This window comes from Falco cherrug, chromosome 18, assembly GCF_023634085.1.
Source record: "Falco cherrug isolate bFalChe1 chromosome 18, bFalChe1.pri, whole genome shotgun sequence".
NCBI lineage: Eukaryota > Metazoa > Chordata > Aves > Falconiformes > Falconidae > Falco > Falco cherrug.
Genome location: NC_073714.1, coordinates 6,794,356 through 6,815,693, shown reverse-complemented (window position 1 = coordinate 6,815,693; position 21,338 = coordinate 6,794,356). Strand labels below are relative to the sequence as shown.

Sequence of the window (21,338 nt, the reverse complement as noted above, 5' to 3'; positions counted from 1 at the left end):
CCAGTTACTGGCTTGAGGCCAGCCAAGAGATCTTATACATATGAACACGGAAAATTAGGCCATGCTTGTGAAACAGATTTGATTTCCAGGCACATTCATTATAGCGTGTGTAACTTGTGCCGCAGTCGGTTTTAAACACCGCGGTTTTGTGTCTGCCGTCTGGCTGGGACTAACCAACTTGCATTTGAACTACATCAGACCTTACACAGCCATCTGCCCCTTCTCAGTGCATCTTTATAGACCTCAACTGGTTTTGGTTTTTTCCTCCCCCCACCCCGTGTTCAGGTGGTCTTTATGAGCAAGATATGGTTTGGTACTAGTATGTCTGTATTTTTTTTATAGCAATATTAATAAGTATTATTGCTGTTGTCCCCAGGCTGTCTTAAAAATACCCAGGTTGTGCTATGGAGCTTTGTGTTCAGATTCCACATGTAGTAAATGATCAAAAAGCTGACCTGTGTTTTTCCACTGTAAAGACTCTCCCAAAATTGTCTCTTCATTACAATAACGTTGAGGGGTTTGTCCCGTGTCCAGTACGAGGAATAATATCTTTGGGGATCCCGCAATCTCCCTGTTTCATTGTGATGCTTTTGCAAAGTATTTCTGACTCTGTTTTCTGCCCTCAAAATACAAAATTCGGTGGTTTGGGGATCTGCAGAACTCTCCCATCCCTTCTAAACTCCCAGACCCGGTTAAAGCAAGTGAAGCTGCTGCAAAGAAGAGTCAACCAAAGGCCAGGTAACCACATCTGCGCTATGCTCAGCCCTCTCTTTTTATTGTCTGTTGTCTTTCTGCTCTTTGTTAGGAAAGATGCTTGGTATATTTAGCTGCTTCCTTGTGGGCTTACATTTACACGTGGAGACAGACATTGCAGTCCTGAGGCTTCTGCTTGAACAACATAAATAACCATTGATCTCATTGATCTGAAAGGCAGAAATTGCGGATGTCAGGGGAAATTTTTCTGCTTGGGGGGGTGGGACTTGGGCCATGCTCAGCATGACTCAACAGCTAGGCTTTTTGTACCAAAGACATTGCTTGACAGCAGCACTTGGAAGTTCGTATACTGAGATGAATCTAGTGTGTCATCCGTCTGGAGGCAGGACCCCGAATACCTGAGAGCAAAGTCAGGAGAAAGTCTACAGCTGGCCTGCAGTGGGCCTGGAATCGGCCCAAAGAGCACAGGTCTGCTGAGAAACTGCATCGGGCACCATTGCTGTTCGAGTTTGACCCTTGGCAGGTGATAACCCGATCCAGTAATTACTGTACAAAATTGCTGTGATTTCTGCAGAGTCCTGTAATTTTTTTTGGGGGGGTGGGGGGGACGACACGACACGAAAGCCCAAGCAGTTTCCATCTGAAGAGCCCAATTAGTGGGGAAACCACTGCACTGCTGTGGGGTTTTTTTTCTTCTGCTGCTGCTGCTTGCTCTGCTTATGATACTGTAATTGCAGCTTCTAAATTCTGTTGGACAAAGCTTGTATGTTAATTTTACTGCATAGTGAGCAGTACTGCAGCGAGCACTCCAAACCCAGCAGTTTTCTTCAGGCTCTGAAACAGGGCATCTCTCCTCCTGCCTGTCAGTCCCAGGGGCCTGCTTGGTTTGTTTTTGTAACTGAGAGTGCCGTTACTCTCGCAGTAGTTGAACATCTTGGTATCTAAACAAGCAAATGTATCCACAGAAGGGCAGGGTGGTGTCTGGCTGCTTGGCTCTGTTGCTGTGGCTTTTGGGAGCTCAGTAAGCAGGGGTCTGAAGAGGTCCAATGATTCTGGGGTGGATGTACTAGAGTTAAGTTACATCTAAAAATGCCGGTTTAGACAACTCTGCCCAAAGGTACCAGCTGCTCTTAAGGTCATTTGTTAGGCCCTTCATTTGTTCATCCAGAACTCTTTAAGTGGATGTAAACAATACGCTGCAGCAGATACTTAAATGAGCTGAGTGATTTTGACAAGTTCCAGCTGTCCAACAGAAGATGTCACAACTGGCAAAGAAGACAAAATGATAAGTGTTGGATTAATTGTTGTGAATGCATCTAAGTTTTACTGGAAAGAGTGACCTGTGTCTGGATGCCCGCAAGCATTTCACCTTGATCAGTCACATGCTGTTAAAGTATGGCTGAGTTTTTAAACCTCTACCGTGTGTTGCATGCACCATCTGTCAGGCTAACAAAGACGGTGGTCTTACTGTTCTTCCTTTTATTCTTTACCACCTTTTATAGGCTGACAGATCCTATCCCTACGACAGAAACTTCCATAGCACCCCGCCAGAGACCTAAAGCAGGACAGACCCAAGCGAACCCCGGGATTTTACCCATTCAGCCAGCCCTGACGCCTAGGAAGAGACCTACAGCTCAAGCAGCCATTCAGCCACAAGGTGAAACCATGTTCCCTGTGTGGCGCCTTCCTGACAGGCGCTGTGTACTGTAGGGCTGTGGTGCATGTTAATCTAATGGATGTGTCTCTTTTTTTTTTTTTTTTTTCCCCTCTACTAGTTGCAGGACCTGCTGCCCTGGGCACTGCTCAGCCTTCGCTCCCTGCAAGCGTCCCCCAGCCGAAAGCAGCACCTCAACAGACTCCGGCACAGCCACAAGCCAAGCAGGCTCCGGCTCCGCAGCAAGCCTCGCAGGCACAGCCCCAGGTCCCTTCCACTCAGCCGCAAGCCACACCTCAGCATCAACAGCAGCTTTTCTTGAAGCAGCAGCTTCTGCAGCAGCAGCAGCAGCAGCAGGCTGCCTATTACCAGCAGCAGCAGATGATGCAAGCTCAGCAGGTAGGTGTGCGTGGCCGTGTTCGTTGCATGCTTACTGTGCTAGAGGCCTGCGAGGCTGTACCTTTGCATTTATGGCAAGTCCCCTCGTTTTTGGGGGGATTGGTGCAGATTTTAGGCATTTTCCAATGTGGCTCCAGTTCTCTAGCAAGATTTTTCGCTACGCAAGGCTGGCGTTTCTAACAGTCAGTGTGGAAGGCCTTGAGGTAGTTTTGTCATGTACGAGCACAAAACAACTCGCACTTTACCTTATTTTATGAGATTTTTATTTTATTTTATGAGATTTTACAGCTCCAGCTGTTTCAGGGTCTTGAGGTCAGTGCTCAGCTGATGAGCAGAGGGGTACTGTTCCTCTCCTGCTCGTGAGAAGCCTGGTGTGCCTTTCCGATGGGAGGACTCGGGTCTGGTTTTGTGGCAGACTGTGGCGATACGGAGGGCTGCGAACGTGCGGTGCGTTAGACGAGCTGTGTCTAGATGACAGGCTTGTGTCCTTATCTGTGCTGCTATCAACACCGCAGTACTCTGCTAAAGCATCTGTAGCAGTGGAAGCAAAGGGACAATAAAGCTTCCAGTCCTGGGGGAAGGTTTAGAATTGATAAAAACAGGGAAAGGGAGTTCAGGACCCCAGGACAGTCTGCGCTGTGGGAGCCCCGTACAGGCTGGTGTAACACAGAAATAATCTAATTGGACCAGGAGGACGTTTTCCACCGCTCGTTTGCAGATGGTCTCCGAGCCGTGGCAGCCTCTCCCTGCTTTGCCACTTGCGGTGGCTGTAACCCTTCCTGTGGCTGACCCCAAGTTCTGGTGGTTGTACCCCAGTTCCCAGCTGTGCAACAAGCAGCTCAACAACTGGTTGTTTCCCAGTTCCCAGTGATGCAGCAAGGAGCGCCAGCACAGCAGCAGCTGATGCAGAACTACTACCAGCAGCAGCAGCAGCAGCAGCAGATGATGGCCCAGCAGGCAGCAATGCAGCAGAAGACAGCAGCAGCAGCAGTTCAGCAGAAGCAGCAAGCCCCAGCAGCGCCGCAGCCCCAGGCCCAGCAAAGCGCGGCTCAGCCAGCGCAGCCGCAGGAGCAAGTGGTAAGAGCCTTTCGGGAAGGAACAGGGCAGTGGGATTGGGAGTACTGGGAAGTGCCCTCCTGCCAGGTCTGGCGTGCCAGGAGCACCCCAGCAGGGCGGCTGGGATTTGGGACCCACGGAGGCTGGGTGAGAGGTGCTGTAGGGCCTGCTAGGTGCCCTGGTGCGTTATTACTGAGCTGCAGGTGTCGGCTCTGACCTTGCTGCCTCAGAGACACGTGTAGTTGTTTGGACTGCTCTTCCCAGCAGGATGCTGGACGCCGGAGCTGTGCTCTGGGTCCATAGGTGAGTAGATGATGAGTAGAGAGCAGATGAGAAGATGCAAGTAGCTGCTTAATGCAGCTTCCCTCTATCCCCTCCCCTGTCACGTTCCCTTAGAAGACTTGATAAAATCCTTTAGAAATCGTTTGTACTTAATGCATCAGGATGGGCACCAGGAAACAGAACTGCTTTATGTTGCTGCTCGTTTGGAAAACTTCTGTCTCCTGCTCAGGACACTGATGCAAGGGCAGGTGCACGCAGCCTTCCTGGTGGTTTCTGGTCTTGGGATAACTTTTTTTCTTTAACGAATACTATGGAAAAGGAGACTTTTCAAAGCACCATACCTAAAAATCAATCAATCAATCATCCACTTTACTAATCATCTGAACGTGTGTCCAAAATAAGTGCTCTTTACTTAATGGAAAGTACGACTGCCTGCAACAGGGAAGTAGCCAGCTGTCTGCAGTGGTAAAGGCAGCGGAGCTGTGCCGGAGGGCAGGATCCCTGCTGCCAGGTGCCTCTGCAGTACACACGGGAGGCAGCTGAGCCTTTTGCTTTCGTTCCTGCACGATGCCGTCCATTCTTGCCGCTTTCTGGGAGCGCAAAGGGATGTCCCTAATTCTAGTTGTGTGTTGGAAAGAAAGCGCGTGCAGGTCCCAAGCAAGAGGAGGCTGCCCGTTGTTTTGCTGTAGCAGGTGTGCAAAGCATACTGTCTGTTAACAAACCACTGCAGGTACACGATGTTTGAGCCCAGACTAGGGGTCGCTTTGTGCTCGCTTGTTGATGAGTTGCTAGTTACTCAGGACCCCGTTTGTCTCTCATCACTTCAAAGGAGGCGTGCTCATCAGGAACTAATTTGACTAATAAACGCCAGAAGCCAGTGACCTGAGCAGTGCTGGGCCGTGGTGTTTGTTTTACTCTGATGTGTCTCAGGGCTCTGTCATATTCAGCCCCTTGGCTTTTATATTGATTTGCAGCACTAAGCTGGTTGTTAGGTAGGTGACAAGCTTTGTGTTCCTCCTGGTCTTGTTACTGTTCTGCTGAATGACCTGGGGCGAGATATTTTATTGAAATTGGCAGGAGACTTTCTGTACATGCAGACAGGTTTGGGATGAGGCCCGTTACTACCCTTTCCCTTTTGGAGGAGAATTGTCTGAAACGTAGTATTGAAGTGCATCTCTAAAGAGCTTTGCTGTGATTCACTAGCACAAGAACAGTCTTTATTAAATCAGCTAGATGAAAAATTAGCCTTATCTCCCTGGAAGGCTGATCAAAATGGATGCATCTGGACACTTGACCACTCCTGCAGCAGTTGGGAGGAGAAAACCAGTGGTCAACTCATTTCAAAAATGGTAGTGAGACATGGTCTCTGCAGAGCAGAGCCTCTGAGCAGAAGATACCAAGCCAGGACCCGTCAAAACCTTTTTGCATTGAGGGACTTGGGCTTAAGCTCTGCGTTAATTTCTGTGGCAGTTTTGGCACTGCCCTTTTATTTCTCAGTGCCAAGCGTACCGTTCCGCACTGACCTGTATAGCGAGACGTAAGGTGGGTGCATCAGAAGCAGTCAGGTCCGTTTGCTTCTCGGCCGCAGTGAGTTAGTCTGCCTGAAAATGCCAGATGAAAAGCAAGACGGGTAACCGCTCGTTTGCCTTCCCTCGCTGTAATTAAGCACCACACTGAGGATCTACCTCTTCTCGTCATTGCCCTCTTAGGTCTTTCCAAGTCTTTCATCTGTTGTCTTTGGTTGAAAATGGCCTGGGATGATACGGGGTGGGGAACAGGGAGTCAGCGCCCAGGTGCTGGAGGTGACGTGCAGACTTTCTGGTCTTCGTGTTCTAGTTTTCCTACTTTAAATCCAACCGTGATACCTCCCTGAAAGCCAGATTTTGATAAATCACATAATGGGAAGTGATGCTCTTGTTTATCGCTACAAGACAGTATTTCAAGTATTTACAAGTTTGTGAATTTAACACTGAGGTAATGGAAAAATAAGATCAGTGTGAGGAAACTCCTTGAAGTTTCCAAAGGGTTTGTAGCTGGGCTGCCTTGACTTACACCTAAACCAAAGGTGCCTGTTTTTCTCCTCCAGATTTCAATGACAAATGTCGTTCCTGTGTTACTTGTGGGTGGTTTTTTGGTTGTTTTTTTTTTTTTTTTTTTTGAGAAAGCTAAGAAAACTTCTTGCGCAAGATTTCTGCAGAAGACCTGTGCTCCTTTAGAGACCTGACCCCAATCACACATTATCTGCTGGAAGAAGCGCTGCTGTTCACCTTAACCCCCACTCCTTGTGTTCCTATGACATGACTCCTGCACGCTACCATCTGATTCCTTTTTTCACCTCTGCCCTGGATCTCAGCCTCTTTACTCGTGAACAAATTTCTGAGACCCGCTAGCCTTTAACGACAAGCGCTAATAGAGGCTTTTCCTCCGGAGCTGCGCCATAGAAAGGGGAGGAGGTCTCTGCTCGTGCAGTTCTAGTAATCCTCAAATACTACAGATCAGCGAATTCCCCTCTGCTCCGGCTGTTCTGTTCGTGGTTTTTTTCCCCTCCAGACTGTCTATCCCCAATCCATGACCTGAAGGTCAGATCCTCCAGCGTGTAGCCGTGTTTTCATCGTGGCTGTTAGTCATGAACAAGGACGTACTGTTTTACTTTCTCTCCTAGATGCAGGCACAAATGAGGCAACAGCAAAAACCTCAAACCACACCCCCCCCAGCAGTGCAAGGTCAGAAGCTGGGCTCTCTCACCCCTCCGTCCTCCCCGAAGACGCAGCGTGCAGGACACAGGAGGATTCTGAGCGACGTGACCCACAGTGCGGTTTTTGGGGTTCCAGCCAGCAAGTCTACTCAGCTCCTGCAGGCAGCTGCTGCCGAAGCCAGTCTCAACAAGTCCAAGTAGGTGGCTTGTCACTCGGTGTCGAAGGGGGTGGAGGGGAGGGGTAGGGGAGGCTTTTCTGAGATCTCCTACGCAAAACTCGGGGATTGAAGGTAGGCAGGAAACTCTGAGGTCTAAATGAGTCTTTGCCTTCCCAAGACCACAGTTTGAGGCTTGGCAGAAAGTTGCTGAAAAACTTCCCCAAGGGTGTAAGCCCTCCTGAATGCTTCTGTGCTCCCCAAAAGCTGAGCAAGTGGGGCCTTCCTCTGTGTTACCAAAAGCTAGTGTCGTTTCAGCTGTTCCACCTGTAGCCCCAGTGCACGCTCCACACCTGCTGCTTGGTATCAGCACTTCCCCAGGAGCACTCGAGCTCACTTTTATAGTGTCTACAGGCAGGAAGCCTCCACGTGGGCATTGCAGAAAAGTATTTCAAATGGTATGCTCTGCGGTGCTTATTTCAATCCCCGACACCAGGATGCTCAACCAAAGGAAGAGCAGATAAGGCTCACTGGTCCCAGGCTTCTGGGCATGCATGTACAGTAAAGTGTGCTGAGAGTTTTAAGTAGGAAGTAATTGTAATGCAGTAGCTTGGACCAGCTCATGGTGCTGGCCAGAGGATTTTGGATGGGTTATTAATGACTGTTTGGTTGGGTTGATCACATCCAGATCTGCTTCCACCACACCCTCGGGTTCCCCAAGGACCTCACAGCAGAATGTCTATAACCCGCCCGATGTCTCCACGTGGAATCCGTTTGATGATGATAACTTCTCCAAACTCACAGCTGAGGAGCTGCTGAACAAGGACTTTGCAAAGCTAGGTGACGGTAGGTTCATGGACGTGGCCTGCTCTCAAATTGGAAGATGGCATGGAACGATGCTGCTTTCGGTCAGATGCTCCTGGGGTGCTCTCCTATGTGCCCATAAGAGCTAAATTCTTCCAGTTGCCCTTCTCAGTCCCTGTCCTCTTTGCTGAGCAATTGCGATTAAATGAGCATGATCCTCAAAGGGAGAGGTACAAACCGCTTTTAAAGCGGCCTCGATCGGTTTGTTGTAGAAGCTACAGCTTATAACTTGCAGACGAAGCAGAGTTTGATTTGCAGCAAGGGGCTTAAGGCACATCCTGAAATAGTGTCGTAAAAAATCTAGGTAAGCAACCTGCCCTCAGAATGGAAGTTCTTCCACTAAATCTGCGTCTGGCATTTCAGGGAAAGCTCCAGAAAAGATGGGCAGTTCCACAGAGAACTTGATTCCGGGTTTCCAGCCGGCTTCATCTGCAACCCAGGCAGATGCATTTGGTGGCCCTTCCTTCACTGCTGGATCAGGTGAGTTTGTGAGTATGTCCTACAGGGCCGTGCCCAAACAGCACTGCAGAAAAACGGCAACTCTTTGTCGTAGCCTCTTTGAAAGGAAAGTAAAACTGATACAAATTGAGCTGGGCTTTTGGTACTGAGAACTGTAGGGATAGGGTGGGTGCTTTGGTAAAGAAGGGAAGGCAGGAACGGCACATGTGCTCGTCACAGTTGGGTAGTGGAGACAGGAGGTCTGTAGGCAGAGGTGAGGCTTTTGGTGAGGGAAGAAACTGAGCAAGCCCCTTAAGTTCACGAGGAAGCTGCTTAGCATGTTGAAGTTCCATGTGGCTCACGATTAGAAGTAAAATACATAGTGTGCGGTAAGGGAATTGGACTTGGGAGAACTTGGTCAGGGAAGCTGGAGGAGATTTCTGGCCTGCAGTTGTTAGGCTGTGTGAAGGAGAGGAGCAGGGATGACGATGTCTGCACTGCAGAAGGAGGAGAACAGCAGAGCAGGAGTGAGCAGGCAAAATCCTCAGAGGAGTGCACAGTTTGTCTCATCATTGACAGTTCAATGGTGAAGGCAAGAAGTTTTGCACTGGCTGTGCTGCGTGGGTCCAGAGGCCAGGAGTCCTTGGCTGGTCAGAGGAGCTTTTCCACAGAGGCCTCTGCGTGTGCGACCTTGTCTGGTGTCTCCTGTGGTACTTGGGTACCAAGGTTTTGTTATGAGCAGCCCCTTTTAGGCCAAAAAAACCTGCGGTGAGTGCTGCTGCTTGTTTGTAGCTCTTCAGCATCAGTTTTCACCGAAAGCAGCGAAGACCTGCCAAGCACGGTGTTGAAAATACTGCCTCTGGGAGCCCCGACGTGCAGGTCCTCCTCTCCCCATCTCCTGCAGCCTTTGTTACTGGTGGCAAATGCAACCGACGCTTCCCCACAGCAGCGTGCCGACCCTCGGTGAGAGGAGTCCTGGGAAGAGACTGAAGGATCCTTTGTGGGGCAAGAAGTGACAAATCCATTCACGCTTATTTCTATTTATCAAAAGGAGATTTAGAGGAGCTTGTTGCTGAGCTTGGTATTGTTGGCTCTTACCTGAGAATTAAGGAGTTGAAGTCCATGACGCAAGAGTGCTCTAGGGGGTTGCTTTCTGAGTTTCTCTAGCTGTTCAGTGCCCTGTGAGGAGCTTACGATATTCCATCAGCCTTTGTGGAGTGATGTTGAGTAGCAGCAGCTCCAGGTTCAGCTGCAGGGTACCTTCTGCAGAGCCTGAGAAGCACCTGCGCGTGTTCTGGGCTTTCTGGATGCTGTAGCGTGTTCAGTTCTTTTAGTAGTTGTCTTTAAAATGTGCCCCTTGGCTCTCCTGCCCCGTGGTTCGGCATAGGAAGGTGTCTTGGAAATTCTTTTGGTGCTGGCACTGGGCTGGGCGCTTCTAGTCCTTTTCTTTTTCTTTCCTTGTGGACAGGAGCCTGTCTAAGCCTGTCTGATGCAAGATGCTGCATCTCTTGTTTCAGACAGAGGCCCGACGTGGGGGGGCTAGCCTGCTGCTTGTCCTTTGTTAAGGCATTTCACCTTCTGTGCCACTGTAAAGCGAGATAATAGCACTTCCCTTTCAAAGGATGTTTTGAGATCTGTGGGTTAAATTGTGTTGGAGAGCTACATGGTAATAGTTGTTTGGTTTTAGTTTATTTTTTATTTTTTTTTCCCACACACTTGCAACATAACTTGTTCTGAGTGTGTGTTGCTCTTGTCAGGCCGTAGCCTGGACTCTGTAATACTAAGCTCTGTCTGAGCTGACGTTTTTGCGCGATGCTTTCTGCTTGTCTCTTCTCTGTTTCACTCTGCTTTTTTCTCTTCCTGGTTACCAGCTGAAAAAACGAAAGACATTCTGAGTTTGGACACTAGCCCTCCTCTTCTGACTGTGCCTGATCCCTTCATTCCGCTCCCGTTATCCGACACGCCAGGTAACTGGAACCGAGTTTATGGAGGGGGGCAGATTGTTGTTTGTTTCTGTACTCTCAATCCCCTGGTTCTGTTTCCGGGCACACCTGAAGTCCTGGGCCTCAGTCCATGGTGCTGGGTGCTGACAAGCTCTGCTGAGCTCAGTGGTAGTGTGATGTGTGGAGCTTTCTGCCCTTGGATATCTGTGTGGTGGCGGGAGCGGTGCTGAGCACAAGAGCCCTTCGTTTCCACGGCAGACCCTAGGGTTATCACACTGTTTCTATTGCCAGCAATGTCGGTGTCTTTTTAAAGGCTCAGTATTCAAAGCCAAAAATAATCACTGGGTAATTACCTGTTCCGATATAAGCCATTTTCAAATTGGCCTCCAACTTTGAAATTGTAGCTTTTATTATTGTTCCTCTTTCTTTCCCGTTAAGAGTCAGTGTTTCTTTGGCTTCCAAGGTCTCTTGCAAATGCGTGCTTCACGTGAAGCCTGAGTTAAGATGTAACCTTTTCTGATTTGGCAAAATTTTCTAGTGCAGCTGGTAGCTATTTCCATTTACTTTGCAGCACTGCTTAAAAGTCTTTCCTGCGTGCACATTTCAGCAGCCAGCACTTTTTAGCACGATATTATGTAAGCACTTAGGAGCTTATTTGCAAATTGGTGGGATTTGGAATGTGGGAATGTCTTTTATCTTGGAGTTTCTCTAAGCTTTCTGGTGAATATGTGCGGTGGGCCTTCTTGTCAGCTAGCCCCAGAGGACGAGTGCTTGTTACAGCTCTCACCCTTGTCCTTAGCTCAAGCTGTGGATCACTGGTGTGTTGGCAGTAGAGGACCCAAGCTTCAAAATGATGTGCTTGCAGAGATGGCATCTCTCCGTGGGAAATTAAGCAGTTTGGGGTGGGGCAGTGGGGAAGTCAGCGTTTCTCCATAACGTGGAACTTGCTTCCTTCTGGTTGATGCTCAAAAAATGAGAAACGTGTTTTGGTTCAAAAGGGATTTTAATCATAAATGCTGCAGTTCAAGAAAAGAAGCAGAACTTCCAGACTTTCTCCCCCATGTGAGTGCCAAGAGGTGACCTGCCCAGCTATAATTTGAAAAGAACCTACAGAAGACAGATGACTGCATGTTTTTTTTTTCCTCCTCCCCTGAATGCTATTGCAAGTGTTGGCTTTACTGACTTGAAGCCTGTCAGCCCAGACTACGATGTAATTATCTGCCAGCACGCTCAACGCATGCAGTTGCGCACCAGGACGGTTGTTTTCCTTATTGCCTGTTGCATTTTGAAATGGCACGACTGTGTGAAGCAGCCTTAGCTGCCGGAGCTCTGAAATTCTTTGTGGTAGAGAAACCACTGCAGAGAAACTGCCTTTCAACCCTGCCCTCGGGTGTAAATGATCAGAGCAGCAGTTGTCTGCAGTTCTCGTGGTGCCAGGTTGCTTGTCCCACAAACCTGTCCCTGAGCGGTTGTGTATCTTTGCAGGCAGGTGCTAATCTCTCTGCCTGCCTGTACCTGGTCCTGTTGAGTTCTGTGGGTCTCCTTCCATGAGGGCAAAGCAGGGGGCAAGGGCAAGCATGAGATTTGGCTTTGGTGGCTTCCTGCAGGTTCCTGCCAAGATATTCCTAATTATTTTTGTTTTTTCTTTAACAAAAAAACTTGAGGCCGGGAGCCCGTGAATGAAGGAGCAGAGCCACGGACTTACCCTTAGCTTTGAAAACTGAGAGGGGTTGTCGCTGCTTGTAAATCCAACAGAAAAAGATAAGAATCCTGGATTTGGACTCAGGTTTTCAATCTGTGTGTCTGTCACGCAGAAATGTCGTCTTTGTTCTTTGCATTACCTGTGCAGCAACATCCCTGCAGCAAGCACAGAGGTCTTGGACAAGAGGGATGTGCTGCCTTGTGTGGCAAAGGCTTTCTTCGCGGTGTGCCCCTTGGGTCGGCAGAGCTGGGATTGACCCCAGCCTCTCATACATCATCATCTCCAGTTGCACGTCTCCAAGCTGCAGAAGCACAAAACTTCTGAATTTCTTTGAATGCGTGCTAAATACTTGCTTTATTTGGAAGATTTTTGTTTCTGAGAAAACCTTGATAGTGAATCTCTTTCCTTTGAAAACATTTTACATCTGTCTTTTTATAGACTGGGAGCGTGCAGAGCCTTACCCCTTGGTTGTACAAGAGCGGTGTTGTTCAGAAAGGCTTTCACTACAGGCATAAGTGAGGCTTTTATTTGGTATTTTCCCTGTTTGTCATACAGAGCCAGTTCTGTCAGCTTTCTGCGCTCTGAACCTGTGACAGCTGACGGTCTGGCTGGGAGCTCAGTTTTGTTTTTTGGGCTTTTTTTGTTTGTTTTTTGGGTTGGTTTTTGGTGGTGTGTGGTTTTTTTTGGTTTTTTTTTGCTTAAGCTGCAACCTTGCTCCCTTTGCTGGCACCCGAGGGTGCAGGTGGCATCACTTGAACGCTGGCCAGAGACCGACCTCCTTGGGCTTTCCCACCTTTCCTCTGTATGCTCGGAAGGACAGATGAACCTTTCTGTCACAGATTCCTGAGAAGCAACTAAATGATGCTTAACACGTGACAAATAGCCATAGTGTGCATCCCCAGGCAGCCGAAACGTGTTCAGATGGAGGAAGCGCGCTGCTGGCGGGGCTACAGCCGACAGATGTGACTTGGAGTGTGAGTGCTCGCTTGTAGGTTTAGCCAGATGACACTTGTAGACGTGGTGTAGTCAGTGAAGACAAACGGACAGCGGGATCTAGCAGGCTGGCCTGTTTGTGTGGATCACGGCGCTGGAGGTGTGCGATACCCTAGAGGAGGCTGGTTTTCCTTTGCTGTGGGTAACAAGCTTCCCAGTAAGTATTTCTAGAGGAGAGGTAACGTAGCACCCTACAGAAGGCAGAAATACCAGCTCAGGGTAATGATCGAGGGCAAGTTGAATGGTTTTCAGTCTATTCCTCCTTCTCCAATGAGTAACGGCTGCAATTCTTAATGGAATTGTAACTAGTAAGAGGAGCTGGTAAGAGGTATGTAAAAATATGGCAAAACATCTGTTAAAATAAGGGAGAATGAAATATTCATGCTGAAAACATTTTTTTTTTTTTTCCTTATGCATGTGCAGGAAAGTGAGCCAAGTTCTTTTTAATAGGCTTATTGTAGGCTTCACTGCTGATTAATCATAATGGGGTATTTGACCAGAATGGCAATTTTTCTGCTGTGTGTGGCTACTTGATGTCTATCAGTATGAATTTAGCTCATACAAACGAGCATGGGAGGCGAAATTTTGCACAAGGTATTCTGGACACCTGAATTTCAGCTGAGTTACATAGCATCAAGATGGATCTTTTCCTTTGTCCTTGAGGCTCCACTCCGTGAGTAGTCCCAATTCTAGGGTTTTTAAACCTGCTTTAAGAAGTATTTAATGAGAGGTTTGGCCCTCACCACGTGAATACTTCTGCTTTAGCCCCTGTCCCTTATTAACTACTGAAATTTAAATGCTTACGTGCTGTGTTGGCGCAGTTACCCGCACTCTTCAGTCATCTGTTAGTTTCAGGAAAGGTTTTAGCTATGTCCTTTTTACTCTAGAAACGTCTGCTCAGATAAACAAGTTTTGGAGGAGTGGGTGGGCCCAGTGAAATGCCCTGTGAGATAGGAAAGGAGTATCCCTGGTGCTGTTTGTTGGCTTGGGCTGGGAGGGGGTGTCTGCTGCTCGCTCTGGTTGCAGATCAGCGTTCTTCCCCCAGGTGCCCTGTGCTGCTGGCAGTCCTGGCTTATTCTCCACTCTCTGCAGAAGAGGAGAGAGAGAAGAGGTGGTGGGTGTGGGTCCTTGGCAGCAGAGCAAGCGAGGAGAAGTTGTTGAGCAGCAGGACTAGGTGTGAGCGCTGAGTAAAAGCAGCTCTGCTCCTCCCTGCTACTGGATGGAGGAGAAACTCCCCCGTGCTGCGGAACGCGCCGCGCCGATTCCTGTGCGGGCTGAGCTGTGTGCGCAGGGTTGGTGGTACTGGCGGCCTCTGCATCAGTACCGAGCGCGATCCCGCCTTTGCGTGGGGTCAGTCGTCTTTTTTTACACCTCTGCCAAAGAGAAGGCATCATTCTTTCTTTGCAAAATTTACAAGACCGTTTACCCCGCGCAATAATTCAGCATACTGGTACTGGCTGCAGCTGAGAGGCAAATGTGGCTTCAGAGGAGTTGATTTGTTTGAAGAGCAGCAACACCAAGCGGCCTCTGCAGCGTTGTCTTACCCGTAACGGAAAGGGAGACAGAAATTCCGTGCCCGGCACAGCTAAGTAAACACACAGGTATAGCGGGGGGTGGAAGCACAGGGCCGAGAAAGCACGCCCGTGCCACCCGGGCACGCGCTGGACACTCACCTTTGACAAAAAGGGAAACAGCGTTGCTTATTCACGAGCCATTGTCCTGTTGGAGTTCTCCAAAGCTTTTCAATAGCACTTTAAGAATGACTTTTGCCTTTTCATTTCCCTCAAGTACTCACGGACTTGCATGTTTTTACTCACCCCAGAGGATGCTTGTCGGGGCTAAGGAAGCAGATGTTTTGCAGTGCAATTTCAAAACAAAGCGTGGCCACACCCTTGCCATGTTTCTGGAGCTAGCTATCAAAAATGTGTGGCCCTGATAACCATTCCTGCTCGAAACATAATTGGCTTCAGAAATAGGGGGTTTAAGCAAAACTCTATTTTTCTCATTGTGTTCTAACGTGTGACCTGCGGACTGGGCTGCTCTGCAGGGTGCCAAAGCGGCGCTGCGAGCTGGGGGTGTGTTTCAGGCTATCGCAGCGTTTGAAGAACTGGAAGTGGGAAGGAATGGTGAAGGCTTGAGGTCAGACTGCTGAAGCTGGCAGTTTCTCACACCTGGGAGCATGAACTCGGGCTCAAACCATTGACATCCTTGTTGAAACACACAAGTTCACCTGCTTTAACAGGGCCACTATTACTACTGTAGGAGGACTTCTTTATTTTTGTGGCACAAAATGCTTGAAGTGTTTTCCATCGGCATAACTCTCTCTATCCCAGGCCCATAAATTCTAAGATAACTGTACGCCCACCTGTGTCAGGGTGTTGATAACAACCGTAAGAGAAAACCTCTATTTCTAATAATAACTTACATTTCTGCCAAGAGGGCACACTGAGATAAAGTAATTGCAGACAGGTGCAAACACATATTGATGCGTGCTGATGATCTGAGTTTACATCTTGAGCTGGGAAGATGCAACAGGGGAACTACTCATCTACTAACTTGAATTAGTTGCTGTATTTTTAATTGAGGGTGCAATCTAGTGTGGTGATGCTTGGGAGCAGCAAAGCCAATGGGCCCCAGGGATCCCAACTAAATGAATGTCAGTAGTAGCTAGTGCTGTTTCTGTCTGGGCTTTGAGTTTGATTCAGAGGGGTAGTATTTTTACAAATATTTGAGATCTTGAAAGTTAAACTAAAATTGTTTGATTTTGATCTCTTAAGGAGCCACTGTTAAATGTTGTTCTACTATTTCTATGGTGTTTAAAGACGTGTGTTTAAAGTCCGTATTTAAAGCATACCAATTCCATTTTTCCCCCCTTTGTCTCTCTACTTGTGCTATATAAGAAACAATTCCATTTCACAGAAACTCCATTAGGAAAATTAAAGTCCAGTGCCTTCCTTTTGATTACTCAAAGTCTTCTGTTGCTGAATAAAGTGCAGGGTTTCCTTCAATCTTTAATACGTGGTTAATCAATAGGCAGAAATCTTTCTGGGTGACTAATCTATACCTGCTTTGGTAATTTGCCCTCCCACTCGCAGCACAGTTGACTTGGCAGGATTTTTACAACTTTGTCTTTCTTTCTCAGTTGACATCCGAAGAAAAGAACTCTGCTGTGTGCTCTATTGAATTGTCTGTCTTTTTGCTATTCCTCCGCGGTACACGAGTGAGTAATGTTCTTACTGTGTGCGGTGCCTGGCTGGTGGACTTTTTTGGCTTTGAGATGTTGCATTTTGATTGTTCAGTGTGTTACCAACTTATGATGGATTTTTGCCCTCTGTTCCCCTTTTTAACTTGCAAGTTTCTCAGGAATCTTTTTTCTTTCTAATAGCCTGCTCTAACTAAAAACCCATTTTCCTCCCTCGTACCTTCATTTATATTTTTTTTCATAACTCTATTCCGTCTTAAAATGCTTTCTGCCTATACTGTGTGGCTTAACGGCTATATTGCCAAGTATAAATGCAGCATGCCAACTTAGTCTTTGGTAGTGGTGGTGGTGCAGATGCAAAGTCTGTGCAAATTGACTGATGGTAAATCTCAGAAATCAGTTTTGTGCATGTGTTAGAAATGAAGGGATCTGAAGGAAAAGGTCAGTTTTCTCACTGGATTGCCCCAAAGCTGTGCTGCTCAACCTACGCATGGGGATTGAACTTGCTTGCTTGTCCCGTGGTATATAAATCCGTAGTTAATTCTGCTGATGCTAAATGGCATTACCTCCTTCTGATGTTCGTGCGATCAGAGGAAAGGCTCTTGCTTTCATTCCCAGAGGAAGCGGTTTGGTTTTCCAGTCTCCGAAGCTGCTAGCATCTGCCGTTTGGGGCTGCCTCGGAGAGCTGTCAGCTCTGTAGGCTCCTGCTTTGCCTTTTCTGCAGCCTGTTTGGCTTACTCTGACTACGATAGGAAACAGTAATTTCTTCTTGTGAGGAGCGGGCAACTTTAAGAATATGAAACGTTCATCTAAAGGCTGCAGTGTGCAGCTGGGCTTCGGCTCTGGAAAGGGTTGATAGCGCACTTCTTACACACACACACAAACCCACACACGCCCACGTGCTTTTTAGCTTAGACACCTTCTTAAGACTTGTTAATGAATCTTGCTTACTCAGCGAGCATCCTTACTAGCTGATGCAACACCATAGCAAACCTGCTGCCATCCTGTCAGGACTGGAACTGGACAAAGTAGAGAACTGGACAGCAAACGAAGCAGCATTGGTGAGATCAGTCCCGAGCCCAAACCAAGCTGACTTCCCCTGAGACCTGGGAAGCGTCTGGCAGGTTTTCCCTAGGCTGCCTGGGGAAGGGGATGCCTCCAAGAGGCAACCTCGTGTGGGAGCACAGGTATGGATTTAGAACACACATTTCCCAGCTGGAGCTTGTTAAAAGCCCTTCCCGAGAGCCCTTCAGGAGCTGTAGGATATAAAATACCTTTGTATTGGGCTACATGTTCTTAACATTGTTTATCCTTGGGCTTGTTTATGTGCCTGCATATGGGTAATGTGGATACCTCTACTGGATTTGGGGCAGAAGGACATCTGATGCCATAAAATCCTGAATCTAACTGCGTCGTGATTAATACAGAGTGTGTTTTGTCCTGTCACGCTGCAGCCTGAGCTCTACACATGCACAAAATTAATTGCAATGGGCCCTGGAACTGCAACATAGATGAAGTTTTCTCTTCGTTTATTTCTTGTTCTGTTGCTGTTTGCTCCATAACTGATAGTCTTTGCCATTGGGACCACTTCTAAAGCGCAGCTTGTGATTGTGTGCCCGCATGGCCTGGAGAGTCACGAGAAACAGGTCCTGTAGTGGCAAAACACCTCTCTTGGCTTCCCTCCAGTAGATCTTTGCTAGGGGGATGGCAGCCGGGTGTTCTAGAGAAGTCCAGAGGCCAGGCTGCAGCCTTCGTCTCTTCCTGCAAAGGGCAGATAGGTGCTGCGTGCCCTGTCGGAGGAGTCTGTTCTGCAGTTGATCACTTTCTGTGTACGTGCCTTGGAACTGTTCTGTTCGTACGGATAACACGAGGGACATGAGCTATCCCAGCTTTCCCTGTTCTTGCACTGCTGCATTTCTTACTTATTTAAATTATTGAGCATCGCTGCCTCCTCACCATCTCAACCATGACTTTGCTTGCAGGTGAAGCAGCTTTTCTCTTTGAAATTAAAATTAAACTTCTGCTAGAGAATTCCCTCGGTAGCAGGACCCAAAATACAGTTTGGTATCGCGAGTGTTTTTATGTTCTAGGTTTGCGTGCAGTCAAACTGCAGCTGCCTAACGTTCGTGTGCAGGGAGACAGTGTAGCATGCAGAAGATACCTTCTTGAGTTCCTGCTTCGATGAGTGGAGCTGTGGTGAAGCAGAGGCTTAAGAGCTGGGTTTATTTGCCACTGCAAAGGCGTGTAGTGTGCTGGACTTGAATGTTTGGTGTGGGCTCATGAGAACTTCCACTAACATACGTGTCTTTAGCTGATACGCTTATTAAAAAAAAAAAAAAAAGAGGCCAAACCGACCCCTGCAGAGAAGGTATTCCTGGTTACTAACACAGAACCACGGATTGCGCTGGACCTTCGCTAACTTTTTCCTTTGCTCCTAGTTGACCGTGAATTTCCCCTCCGCTCTAGAGTGACCGCTGTTCCTTATCTCTTATTCCCACAGGTTAGTACAAGGTGCAACACAAAACAGAAACAGAATGAACTGCTAGGCCTCGAAACGGGCTGAGGCATCTGGGTTTTGTTGCCTTTGGTATCTCCTTTCCCGTTCATCCCAACACCTTCTTGTTCTTGTTGAACTTCTCGGCCTCACTCGAAAGGGAATAAAAGTTCCTTCTAATCCTGCGCTAAGGGGCTCAGGGGCTGCCTGTGCCAGCGCTGGCAGGTCAGCACCAGCAGTGAAGGAAGCCGGAAAGGCGATCGCGTGAGACAAGTAACAGAATAAGACCAAGAACCACTGACAGTCTAAAGCTTTGCATAAAACTGGTCGAACCCCAGGGGACGGGAGGGAAAACTGACGCGTAGGGTGAAACCCACGGTGTTTAGTCTCGTAATTTCTGGAGGTTTAAAAAAGCGTGGCTGAGCTCAATAGGCAACTTCCTAGTACCTGAGCAAGGGGCAGTTCCACTGCGTTAAATGGAAATCTGCAGGAATGAAAAAGGAGGAAACCAGAAAGGTAAGGGTGAAGAATGGGGACTTCAAGGAGCAAGACGCTTGGAAATGGGGTCGTAAGAGGAGTGATTACTGGACGTACAGGGGTTTGAAGAGAGAGGTTGATGCAAACGTCTTGAAGAGCTGGGCAGTGGCAGAGGGGCCGCCTCTAAGTCTGCGTTGAAACGAGGGTCTTGGCCCGAGTCCCTAGAAGGGGACCACGTTCGCGGTGTACGTACAACACGTACAAACCTGTCTCGGAGCAGGAGCCAAACCCAGTCTGAAACCGCCCAACTCGGAGGCAATCCGTAACTTCTCCCACAGTCGCCCTGTGCCTTGCTATCGGGATTAAGTGATTGGAAACGCTGTTGGAGTCGGCTGCACCCTGGCAGACACCGGTTACCTCGTTGCTTCCCTCAGGGAAAAGGAACTGAGCATGTTCCCTGTCGTCTTGTCCCCAAGTCTCTCTCCTGTGCTGCGGTTTTCCCAGTGTACTATAATCACTTCCATCCTTCTTAGCTCCCTTTTGATGACATTAACACATCTTTTTTTTTTTTTGTTGTTGCCAAGCCCCTGCTCCCGGCCTCTCTGTTCATCCAAGGAAAAAGCCCCTCTTTGTGCTGCCGAGGAGGATGCCTCTGCGCTTGGGGTGCATTTTCTTTGGCAAATCCGACTTTAAAATTGGGTATTCCTCACAGGGGTGGGAAGGTTTGATGTACGTTCAAGGCTGCAGTTCAGCAGGTTTTTCCTTCCAGCTGACCTTCTTCAGGCCTTTAATGTTAAAGCAGCTGCCCCTTGGGTTGGTTTCTAGGCTCCCTTCCCCTCCTGGTTGCTTTTAGTGTGTTGGCTTGTGAAGTTTTTCACGGGGAGTAGAATTTGTCCTGCTTTGAATAAGCAGTTCCAAAGCTGCTAGGCTATTTTATTATTTATATGGAGCAATAAAAAAAAGATGGATTTTATTACCGTATATGTAACAGTGCAATTTAAGCTTTTCTTTGGCTTTCTCAGCATGTGAGTCTTTTTTACAGCAGTGTTCCGGAGCCTGTGCTTTTGTGCAGTTATGAGCACGTTTACTTTGGATAATAAATAATAACACCAGCCTTTGAACTCAAAACGTAAAATACAGATGTAAAAAATTTTGTAAATATATAGCTGTGGCAGGGCCGCAGCTCATTCTAATGTTAGGTTATAAACGCAGCTGTTTGAACGGTTTGTCCGTGTGGAGGAAATTTTGTCAGTGCTGTTCTGTCAAATGCGATTACTTCCAGGAAATCCTGGAAATGTTCTTTATCTTCTGTGAAGAAACCCTTGTGAAAGCTAAATAATTAAGGTCATCGTTGAAAACCCGGTTACTATGATTGTGAAATCGCTCATCCCCCAGATCGATAATGGAGATGAACGTTTTGCCCAGGCTATCTAAATTTCTTTGTGTGAAGGATAATGGGAACCACAGGAGTTGTACTGCTGAGAATGACATGTCTGATTTGAAACCTGATAGTTGAAATAATTAATTGGTAACTAGACAGCTGTTTAACCCAAGGGCAAGTTCTGATGTCTGGCACTGTGGTGTCTCGGTGATTTCTGTTTCCGCTTAAGCTCTTAAGCGCTGTAACCATTCCGTTCTTGGGCAAATGAGTAGGTGGTGTGTACCTAGCTCTAGCATCCTGAGCTTCTGGTCACCTCTTCTGCTTCTTGTCATGATACAAAGACTAACAAATACAAAGACCTCCCCAGCACAGGAAGGTGAGGGGGGAAGAACTGAAGGTTTTATTTATTTAATTTGCCTTTCAGTGGGTCACGTTAAGCTTTTGTGCTTTGGGTAGGAGTGAAGGGCCTGTGTGCTGTGTTACAGTGGCTCCTCGGGGAGAGCAGCGTGCAGTGGGTGAGGGTGTCCTCAGTTGTCTCAGATGACCGTGAACAGCTGCCCCCCAGTATGTCTAAGTGAAGTGTTACTCGCACAGAAAACCGTCAGGCTCAGAAGAGATCTGCACACGCTGGACTATGAGCCAGTGAACTGGGCACCTGATTAATGTTGTCTCTCTTTTTTTTTTTTTTTTTTTCCCCTTGCTTTTTTTTTTCTCTGTTGCTTTCCTTCCTCCTTTTCCTGCTTAACCCAGAAAAACTGATTGAGGGACTCAAATCTCCTGAGACTGCGCTTCTGCTCCCTGATATCCTGCCTCTCGCTGACCCCTTCGGTAGCACGTCAGACGCTGTGAATGGTAAAAAAAAAAAAAAAACCAACAACTTAGGGTGCCT

At 47.8% G+C, this 21,338-nt stretch overlaps 1 protein-coding gene across 27 annotated transcripts in view; it reads left to right on the top strand.

Annotated features, from left to right (window-relative positions):
• The window catches only part of AAK1 (AP2 associated kinase 1), an 85,498-nt gene that overhangs the window by 41,748 nt on the left and 22,412 nt on the right, over positions 1 to 21,338 (top strand). For 9 of the 27 annotated variants that reach the window (XM_055695960.1, XM_055695966.1, XM_055695964.1 and 6 more), the window contains exons 10-18: positions 659 to 738; positions 2,217 to 2,371; positions 2,490 to 2,767; positions 3,629 to 3,844; positions 6,768 to 6,997; positions 7,644 to 7,801; positions 8,183 to 8,299; positions 10,129 to 10,224; positions 21,200 to 21,301. In XM_055695960.1, coding sequence (XP_055551935.1) covers positions 659 to 738; positions 2,217 to 2,371; positions 2,490 to 2,767; positions 3,629 to 3,844; positions 6,768 to 6,997; positions 7,644 to 7,801; positions 8,183 to 8,299; positions 10,129 to 10,224; positions 21,200 to 21,301 — 1,432 coding nt within the window. The other 18 variants (XM_055695965.1, XM_055695967.1, XM_055695962.1 and 15 more) reach the window with 6 other exon arrangements.